This window comes from Microcaecilia unicolor, chromosome 3 (genome assembly GCF_901765095.1).
Source record: "Microcaecilia unicolor chromosome 3, aMicUni1.1, whole genome shotgun sequence".
NCBI classification, from domain to species: domain Eukaryota; kingdom Metazoa; phylum Chordata; class Amphibia; order Gymnophiona; family Siphonopidae; genus Microcaecilia; species Microcaecilia unicolor.
In genome coordinates, this window is record NC_044033.1 from 254645923 (window position 1) to 254656053 (window position 10131).

At 47.8% G+C, this 10131-nt stretch overlaps 1 protein-coding gene and 5 non-coding genes across 6 annotated transcripts; all 6 read right to left on the reverse strand.

Moving 5' to 3' along the window:
• Positions 1-476: 476 nt before the first annotated feature.
• On the reverse strand, positions 477-5537 carry RPL13A (ribosomal protein L13a). The gene is made up of 8 exons (XM_030197916.1): positions 5449-5537; positions 4191-4265; positions 2754-2819; positions 2114-2215; positions 1566-1651; positions 1307-1366; positions 917-1039; positions 477-610 (listed from the first exon to the last, which is right to left on the reverse strand). Exons 1-8 carry the CDS (start codon positions 5459-5461, stop codon positions 524-526), a joined length of 612 nt encoding a protein of 203 aa, XP_030053776.1. The 5' UTR covers positions 5462-5537; the 3' UTR covers positions 477-523.
• LOC115467440 lies at positions 1170-1239 on the reverse strand. The gene has a single exon (XR_003941732.1). It is a non-coding gene; the product is annotated as a small nucleolar RNA SNORD50 (small nucleolar RNA).
• LOC115467433 lies at positions 1451-1525 on the reverse strand. The gene has a single exon (XR_003941725.1). It is a non-coding gene; the product is annotated as a small nucleolar RNA SNORD34 (small nucleolar RNA).
• LOC115467441 lies at positions 1797-1865 on the reverse strand. The gene has a single exon (XR_003941733.1). It is a non-coding gene; the product is annotated as a small nucleolar RNA SNORD50 (small nucleolar RNA).
• LOC115467431 lies at positions 4053-4134 on the reverse strand. Its single transcript, XR_003941723.1, has one exon. It is a non-coding gene; the product is annotated as a small nucleolar RNA Z195/SNORD33/SNORD32 family (small nucleolar RNA).
• LOC115467432 lies at positions 4543-4623 on the reverse strand. The gene has a single exon (XR_003941724.1). It is a non-coding gene; the product is annotated as a small nucleolar RNA Z195/SNORD33/SNORD32 family (small nucleolar RNA).
• Positions 5538-10131: the final 4594 nt, after the last annotated feature.

Consider the following 10131-nt stretch of genomic DNA (forward strand, 5'->3'; position numbering starts at 1 on the left):
AGGTTAAAATTAAGACTAGAAAAGCCACCCTCAGGGCTCTTCTTTTAGTTGCGAAGGCTGCTACTGATGCTCCCAGAGGTCTTAGCAGATCACTTAGGGCTGGAGAATCAGCAATGACCTGAAAGTACTAGAAAGATGCTTTCCCCCCCCCCCCCCCCCCCCCCCAGCTACAGGAGTAGCCTAGTGGTTAGTGCAGTGGACTTTGATCCTGGGGAGCTGAGTTCGATTCAAACTGCAGCGCCTCGTGACTCTGGCCAAGTCACGTAACCCTCCATTGCCCCTGGTACAAAATAAATACCTGAATATATGTAACTTTGAATGTAGTTGCAAAAACCTCAGAAAGGCGGTATATCAAGTCCCATTTCCCTTTCTCTATAGGAAATGCACCCTCTTCTGCCCCTCGTAGCATCTGTTCTAACCTGAAGCAGCACCGATCCAACACTAGACTCCAAGCAAGACAGACGGCCAGTCAACAGTCTGGTTTTTTTGTAAAGTTTATTTTGGGAGTTTTTTTTTTAAAGACTCAGACAAGGATTCCATACTGCTTCAGCACATCTGTGTATTTGGCGATTTTGCTCTCCACATTCTTCTCGGCCTGTTTTTTCAATTTCTGAAACAGAATTGGAGAAGGACCCACGGATTAGTGATCAGCTTTCACACTGCAAGCCTCAACTCGGTACAAACCTACACCCAAGCCCCTTCCTCCCTCTAGTTCATCAGAGTCACCACCAGGATTAGCAGCCCTGGCCTCAGCCAGTGTACAGCCAAAACTGGTTTAATCTGATGCCCACTTTGGCCCGGCCTTTCCTTGATTTTAAAAGGCCCTAAGGGCACATAGCGAACTATCTTGTTTCTTGTGTCAGGATCTGTTGTGCGTATTTGCTATTCAGCCAAGGAGATCAGAGAAGACAAGTACCATAACTTTCTTCTTCTTCTCATAGTGCAGCTTGGCTTTCTCTTTCCGCTTTTCTTCCAGGGTAGCTGTCACAGCCTGGTACTTCCATCCGACTTCATGGGCAAGCCGACCAAGAAAAGCAAACTGAAAAGGAGACAGACTGGTTATTCAGAATGAGCAAAATTCACACCTATTCCTGGAGTCAAAACATGCCACTGCAGATTGGAGAGGGCAATACCCCTCATGCACAGCTCAAGAGGAGAGAGCAGGACCAAACTCAGCAGTCAGATCCATAAGAGTGTGTCATCAGAAGACTCAGGTTCGGGATAGACTCATCACGGTTTGGAAACTGCTTTGCCTCAGAAGGGTGAAGGAGACAGAAAGGTGAGCACCCCAGGAGTAGAGTCCTACCTTACGCGTAGGTTTGAGACGTACAATCTTCAGGGCAGCTGGTACCACCATGCGTTTCCTCTGTATAAGGAACAAAAAATACAGAACACTCTACACTTAAGTATTATGCAAATCTATCAGCGAATGTTGCTATGGGTAATTAATTAATGTCTCAGATCAACATGATTTTCTCAGAAACATCAAACAATGTAGGTATAAAAGAAGACATCATAGACAGGAATCTTGACAATGCAATTGTGGGCTTTTCTGGAAAAGTTACCTTGTCATAAGGAGGAGGAATGCCATCGAAGACCTTCAGCCTCTCCAGAGCAGCCTGGCCGCGCTTGGTCTTATGTGGCAGCATGCCTGTCAAAGATAGATTGCCTTGTGAGTGTCTTGGGGAGGAATGCAGACACCCAACAAAATCAGAGGCCATTCACACAGGGCAACTGGTACAAAAGAAATTACATGAGATGACAAGGCTTGTGCCACGTGCCTGCGAGCGGTACCAAACTCAGCAGTCAGATCCATAAATGTGTGTCATCAAGACTCAGGTTCGGGATAAGACTCATCACGGTTTGGAAACACCCTGGCCTTGTGTCTACAATTGCTGCAATTGCATACAACCTACAAGAGTTCCTACAGTCCCTTCATCAGGCAGAACAAAATATCCAGCATACAGAGAGCTGGCGTCATGTTCCACCTCTACAGATCAGCAGCTCTCCTGCAAAACTCCAAGAGCTCCTGGTGTGCTGCCTTCCGAAAACTACTCCTTCAGCAACAAGCCTGCTGCCACCCCCCCCAAGACAGAAGACCTCCCTGCCCTACCTCTGACTGTCCTCCAGAAAATGCGGCTGGGAGCTCGGAAATGGTAGGGCCCACGGGATGGGTTGGTGTTCATTCTCTTGCGCAGGAAAGCGAGATACTTCACTGCAAAGTGAAAGAAGATCAACATTTGATCACACTGCTACAAGAAATTAACTTCTGAAATCGGATCCCACAAGAGTGCAGGCACTGACTTCTTCAAACACATGAATTATGTACTACTAATCATTTCATAGCACTACTAGATGCATGCAGCACTATACACTAAACAAGAGACCCTGCTCAACGGAGCTTACAATCTAATCAAAACAAACAGGACAAATAAGGGGTTACAGAATGACTAAAACAGACAAAAGCAGCTTTTACAAAGGGGATCGTGCCTTAAATTTTGCCCTTCAGAAACACGTACAATTACTGTTCCTGTTTACAATGCTAGCAAACATAATGAACCCCATACAGAGGTAGCGAAGAAGGCCCCTACTTTTCGGAGTTTACAGTCAAGACAATTAAGAAGCATAAGAAAGTCTTGTTGTTTTGAAGATTGTGAGAAAGCTTTGATTCAGGAGCCAACGATGAGGGGCACAGGTTAGAGCAACCGTGTGTTGGGTCATGAGAAGCTGCAGGAGCCTCCAAATTCACTTACACTTGTTCCGGTAGAAGTTGCCGGAAATGTTGATGCCCTCGCACCTCACAACCACCACTTTGCGACCTGGAAGAAGAGATGGCATTAGGAACAGAGAAAATCTTAGACGCTGAAGAAAAATCATCATCCCATATTGCACCTCACCTTCTCCCCTAGCTCTCAAAGCTGACCAACTATCCTAAGTGACCAGTGGCATGGCAAGAGTTACCGGATAAGGCCTACACTGGAAAGTTCTCTAGAAACACAGGGGCAAATGCACAAAAGTCCTTGGGGGAAAAAAAACCCTCTGTAAGTTACCGAGTTTGAATTAGCAAATGATGCTCGGTGCAAAACGCACGTGAATGAACTGCTTGCAATTACAGAGAGCAGCTTGGTAGGGAAAGTGCTGCCACATAGAGTGGGACAGCCACTCGCTAAGCATGCCTGCTACGCACGTGCCCAAACAGCCTCCACAGCGTTTCAACCTCAGCAAGGTGAGCACTGGGGGGAAAGGGTAATAATCCAGGTCCCAGCAACCAGACCAAAGAAAACCTGAACTCCTTACCTCACCCATGGTGCTAGGCTAATTGCTCTGCAGGTCACAGATGCTCCGATCCCCTTCTAAGATGGCTGATCCCTCTTTTTCTGGCTTTTCTCAGTGTAAACTAACTCTTGCTTTCCTCCTTTTCTCTCCCTTTATAGCATCTCTCTGGAGCTCAGACAGACTGAGCTTGAGGACTGCTACACATGGCTTCCATAGACGCGGATTGCAGAGATGTGGCCAAAGGCAAGGGAAGGATTGCAAAACCCACCAGTGTCAGGATTTTCAGTCAATGTTTGTTCTATCTTTGAATTAAGATTTTCTGCATGTATGAATACAGTGCAAATACAGCAGACTGCTCTGCCGAGAAGCCGCCAACAAGAGCAACTCCTGACCTACAGAAATGTCCAGGTAAAGGTTGGGGCTGAATTCTGTGCATCGCTTGGAATACACATTTAAATAGTAATCAGCTCATCTTAATTTATTTGCATGCGATTCTTGAAATGCTACTGTGAACGGTAAAAGGCATGCAGAGCCCCTTTGTGCATTTCTTGCTGGATACAGTCCTCGCTAAACTGGCTGGAGCTGCTCAAAATCGCACTTTGCTGGCATGGAAAGTTTTGTGCATTGGGACCAAAGTATACAAGGCCTCTTTCTCTTAAAGGCTGTTTAACTGCACTGCTAATCCACTTTACAAGTCACCTCAGTAACTGCACACCTTCCCCCCACCACCTTCCTCCACAATCTCTAAAAGCAATAACTCATCAGTATGTGCCAAGGAGGTCTCAGATGGTAGTGCATGTATGTTGTCTCATGGTCATGAGACTCGAAAAAGAACGTTTCAGAATCATCACTGACCTCCGACTAGCTCGACAACACGTGAAGGGGAGGATGGAAGACAAGACACAAACACTTACCAAGCAGGACCTGCTTAGCTACAATGGCTGAAAGGCGACCAAGCAGATGACCGCGGCCATCAATGACAAGAACCTAAGGGAGAAAGAGAAAGATTAATGTACGCAGACATTCCCCCCCACTGGTCAGAGTACAAGTATCTGCTTCGTTGATGGGCTTCTATTTATCTATGTGAACACTATCAAGACCCGGATACTGTTCCTCTCATCAAACCTTAAACATACCCCCCATGTCTACTGGTATCAACTGAAAAGAACAGCTCTTTCAGCTCTGTATGCTACACCATGCATGCTACAGAAAGCTGAAGAAGTGGCCGCTCTGTCACTGCAGGGTCACGGGTCGCCCTCGTGCGGGTGTGCCTCAGATGGTAGTGCATGTCTAGCTGTTTCATGGCTCTGAAACTCAAAGACACCTGTGATGATCCTCACTGGCACATGGCAACACCACTACCTGGGAAGGGAATAGCAAACTGCATCTGACCTGGGAGCTTCATCCCAGCAAGGATTCAGCCCCTGAATACTATATACTTACTTTTTTTTTTTTGGGTGGGGGTGGGGGGGGGGGAGGAAGGAATCATCCCTAAAGGACTCAACCCCTTGGGGGGTGGGGGAAGGAATCATCCCTAAAGGACTTAACTCCTGGATACTTTATATGGGGGGGGGGGGAGGAAGAAAGCCTCACATCGCTATGAATGGTTCAGACCATGGGCACTTTATATATTTTTTTTTTTTTTTTGGGGGGGGGGGGGAAGAAATCATCCCTAAAGGAGTCAACCCCTTGGGGGAGGGGTGGAAGGAACCATCCCTGAAGGACTCAACCCCTGGATATGGGGGGAGGGAAGAAAGCATCATATCCCTAGGAATGGCTCAGACCATGGGCACTTTATATATATATATATATATACATATATATTTTTTTTTTTTGGGGTGGGGGGGGAATTCCTCTCTAGGAGAAAGACTCAAAACTCTGATCGCTTTATATTGGAGGAATTCTCTGCAGAGGGGACTCAGCCCACCCCCGGGCACTTTATACTGAAGAGGGGGAATCCTGAGCCAGTAAGGAAGGCAAGAGACTCGTTTAAGAGCACGAGGCGGGGTGGTGGGATTTGAACCGGGCTCTCAGCTGCTCTAATTATGTCATGGGGGGGGCAACGTGCTCTTTGCAGTGATGGTGGAGGAAAGCGGGGGGGAGGAGGAGGACTCCAGCCCCGCCCCGCCCCCTCCGCTCTTTAGCCGTTAACGGCCGCGCGCGCCTCACCTTTCAGGTCCGCCATCTTCGCCCCGCCCGCCGCAGAAAAAGGCCGGCGCCTGGCACACGGGGTTCACTTAAACGGTGGGGCAGGGGCGGAAGGAGCGTCAGGCGACCCGGACGTGACGTAAGAGCTGGATCGGGACTCGGGAGGAGGCGGCCGGAAGTGAGGCGTGCACTGCATCCCGAGACTTGTAGTTCTGTGCTCGGCCCCGGGGCCTTGGTGCTACTACTATCTACACTACATCTCTATTTGTTGCTTATTTTTTTTCCTTCTGGGCTTCTTTATAGTTTAATGTATGAATTGACCTAGTGCCTGTGCCATCAGCAGCAGTAGAAAAGCAGATAATACATAGTAACATAGTAGATGACGGCAGAAAAAGACCTGCACGGTCCATCCAGTCTGCCCAACAAGATAAACTCATATGTGCTACTTTTTGTGTATACCCTACCTTGATTTGTACCTGTCCTCTTCAGGGCACAGACCATATAAAAGTCTGCCAGCACTAACCCCGCCTCCCAACCACCAGCCGCGGCACAGACCATATAAAGTCAAGACTATCCCCTGCCTCCCAACCACCAGCTCTGGGACAGACCGTATAAGTCTGCCCAGCAATATCCTCGCCTCCTCCTAACCACCAGCCCCGCCTCCCACCACGGCTCTGCCACCTAATCTCAGCTAAGCTTCTGATAATATGCTCTTAAATGTTCTATAAGAAGAATAAATATTAATGAGACCCAGTTCCAGGCCGCAGCCTTTTTGGCCAGTCACATCAGAAAGGACTGTAGGTTTTGTAGTGCTTGATCCTGCCCCATTGAAGAAGTCCCATAATGCACCAGGACGGGGTGGTCAGAAATCCAGGACTGTCCCGAAAATCTCCAGCCTGGAACTGGGTAACCTGGCGGCTCTGTCAGACTTTTTAAGACTCCTCAATTTATTCATAAAGGACGACCCACAGCCACCAAGTCACTCGTTCCAGGAGGGAGACTTTTTGGTAGCTTATATTTGGAAGAACGCGTTTTGACAGCGCCAAACCACTCCAAAAAAAACTGCACTGGCTTCCAATTAAAGAACGTATCGCTTTCAAAATCTGCATGACAGTTCATAAAATTATTTACGGCGAGGCACCGGGATACATGACAGACCTCATCGACCTGCCAACCAGAAACACCAGAAAATCAGCACGATCATACCTAAACCTCCACTACCCAAGCAGCAAAGGACTCAAATACAAATCCACTTATGCATCCAGCTTTTCCTACTTAAGTGCACAACTATGGAACGCACTACCAAAAGTAGTAAAAACTACGCTCGACCACCTAAATTTCCAGAAAGCACTAAAAACAGATCTGTTCAAACTTTGGATTTTGAGACTTTTTTTCCAAAAGAAAGATAACTTGTTTAAAGGATTAAAAGTCCGAATTTTCCCCGACGTGTTGAGAGACACACAAAAACGGCGTCAGCAATTTCTTCAACTTCGACAACAGACACTTCAAGTAGGTGGTACATTTTTCCTCAGGTACCCGTGTAAATGTTTGGTCGGTTACCGGTCACAGAAATTTGTATTTTACTAACCCTCTCAGTTGTTATCATTTGTTACAGCAAGACAAGAAGGAACTAAAGACACTTAGAAGCTCTAGTATGAATAAACCGTCACATGTCCAGTTATTTTATATCATTTAAAGGGTCTTTTCTTTTAAGATCGTTATCCGCAAAACTCTCCATAACGTCATCTTGGGATCCCAAATGAGGACTTATGAGAATTAAGAATATAGTTAATATTTCTTTGATAATATATGTTTCCTTTAAATTTTTTTTTTTTTGTATTAATTTCTCTTTCTGTGCAAGTATTTTGCTTGTAAAGTTATTGAAAGAAATGAATAAATAAATAATAATAAAAAAAAAAAAACAGATCTGTTCAGGAAAGCTTACCCCACCGACCCAACATAAAAAACATGGATACCAGCGACATAACGTAAGCAAGACCGTAACTGGACATATCCTAACCCTTCCTCGATTTTTTTTAGATACATTAGTGATTTTTCAGTATTTGTATTTCATGGTAATTGTGAATATTTTTGTTTTGTAAATTGCATGTGAAACCACTTATATTTTTAATTTTTAGACATTTTTTGTTAAATTTTAATAACAGGGGTAGGAAATACAAATTACAAGAAATAATCAGGTAATCACACCAAAGAATATCAGTGGACAGGTAACAGAGGGAGGAAAAGGAGGGAGGTAGGAGGAGGGTAGGGGGGGAAACAATTTATGAATGCATTCAAAGCAAAACCTGCAATTTACACTCAAGTATTTATTTATTTATTGCATTTGTATCCCACCTACTTGCAGGCTCAATGTACTATGAAGAATTCTTGTTTAAAGAAAGATAGAGGTATTTGCGGTATATAAGAATTAGATTATGTTATGTTATGTTCAAATTCACCTCTCCATCACTGAGTGAAGTCCAGGACAAGAAGGCTACACCTCATAAACAGACCGAATGCAATCTGGCGCAACTTGACAGCAGTGCCTGGAGGTGAACCACCTAATTGGTATATAGGGAGGATGCTTATGTAAATACTGGCTGGAAACAAGTATTTCCTTGTTCAAATAAACTCTAATTAGCCTCCCCCATCACCCCCATGGCTCTGTCAGTTCTCCTTGGCGCCGGCCCTCTGTGGCCGTACTCCAGTTCTTCCTGTTCTGAGACTTCTACAGTGTTTCAAGACAAAAGGTAAAGAATTTCGTAACCTCCAACCCTGGAGAAATGTGAAACATTCACAGTGCTCCATCCGCACCCCTGGGGACACAAGTTATTTCCATAAAAAGGAGACTAGAGCATGTATTACTACAGTCTGGGCTGTTTGGAATTGGTAGATAACAGCCTTAGAAAATTAGAATTAGATACCAGCTACCTGGGAGGAAGGGGGGATGCTGGCCACCCGGGAGAGGGGGGGATAGGGCAGGGCCGCCAAGAGACTGAGCCGGGCCCGGGGTGCTGCCGCCTCCGCCCCCCCCTCGGGTCCGGGGTCTCTCTCCTTCTCCTGCTCCCAGGCTGCCAGCGCTGCAGTCCCCGGTCTCACCTGCCTGCCCTCGGCTTCGTCGACAGCCCCCCTCTGTCCGCCACCGGGCCCCCTGCATTGAAATTGGCAGCACCTCACCTCCGTGTGAAAGTGGCATATCGCCTCCCTTCGGGCCCTCCCTCACTGTGTCCCGCCCTCCTCATTGAAACAGGAAGTTACAGCAGATGAGGGCAGGACACAATGAGGGAGGGCCCAAGGGAGGTGATCTGCTGCTTTCACACGGAGGTGAGGCGCTGCCGATTTGAATGCAGGGGGCCCGGTGGTTGACGGAGGGGGGGGGGGGTGTTGACGGAGCCGAGGATGGGAAGGTGAGACAAGGGACTGCAGTGCCGGCGGCCTGGGAGCAGGAGAGAGACCCCGGCGCCGGGCCCCCCTTGGAGGCCTTGGCCCGGGAAATTTTGTCCCCCCTGCCCCCCACTCTTGGCGGCCCTGGGATAGGGAAGGGTATGGAAATTGCTGCACTCCCCCCCCTCAGTGCAGCTCAATGGCTTATCCACCACCCCCCATGGCAACTCAAGAGTGAACTCTATATGCTGAAGTCCAGCAATGCCTCTTCCCTTCCCTATTCCCCCCAATCCCAGGTGGCCAGCATCTCCCCTTCTTCCCAGGTAGCCGGCATCTCATTCCTTTTCCCTTCCCTGGAACCTGCTATGCCTGTTTTACTGTCATCGCCTGCGCTGAGACTGTGAAACGCAGCACAGCAAGGGGTCTTGAGACAGGTCCACACTCAGGTGCTGCTGTCCCCTACTCCCGACACAAACTTCCTGTCAATTGGGAGAAGCAGCTGTGCTTGAGTGAGGGCCAGTGCTTAAAGGCCCCATGCCTTGCTGAATTCCACCAGTCCTTCAGGCCCAGAAGAAGGTGGGGCAGCGATTGCGGCAAGCCTGACAGGGGGAAGTGAAAAGAGGGAGATGCAATGCTGTTCTCCTGCCATACTGGGGCCCCACTGCTGCCCCTCAAATTCTGCTGCCCTAGGTGTACACCTAGCCTGTGTAGTGGCAGAGCAAACCCTGACTGCGTGAAGAGAAAATTTACTCCCGTGAAGCTTTCAAACCAGAACATCAACACCAGGCTCAACTTTCCCATTCTTGTGCCTGACTTTTATCCTTTTACTCTCGGAAGCCAGAGGACCCATTGGAGCTGAGAAATCTTTACTGAGCCTAATGTCTGCTATCAGGCCCCTGATTTCCCTACTTCAGCCTAGGGAGCCTGAGATCCAGGAGTCCTCCCATCAGGGAGATAATGACAAGGCAGCCGCCTCTGAAGGGGTGACGCCAAAGGGGTATACCTCTTGATGCACTCCTATGAAGGGGGTTGGGAAGTGAAGGGGAGATGCTGGTCATTTGAGGGGTTGAGAAGTGAAGGGGAGATACTGGGCATCTGGAGGGGTTGGAAGTGAAGGGGAAATGCTGGACATCTGGTGGGTTGGAAAGTGAAGGGGAGATACTAGGCATCTAGGAGGGAGGTTGGGAAGTGAATGGGAGATGCTGGACATCTTGGAGGAGGCTGAGTGTGCATGGCTGAAGGTTCACATAGTACATCAGGTAGGTCGTCCTGATCTTATATGGAGAGTGGTGACACTTGGTTGATATGAGTATAAGTTATTCA

Excerpts from the sequence above, each read along its gene's own strand:
- RPL13A (XM_030197916.1), bottom strand. Across the intron at positions 2,216-2,753 it reads CAACTTCTACCGGAACAAGT|TGAAGTATCTCGCTTTCCTG; the intron begins GTAAGTGAATTT and ends TTCACTTTGCAG. Across the intron at positions 1,367-1,565 it reads TTCCTCCTCCTTATGACAAG|AGGAAACGCATGGTGGTACC; the intron begins GTAACTTTTCCA and ends TTCCTTATACAG.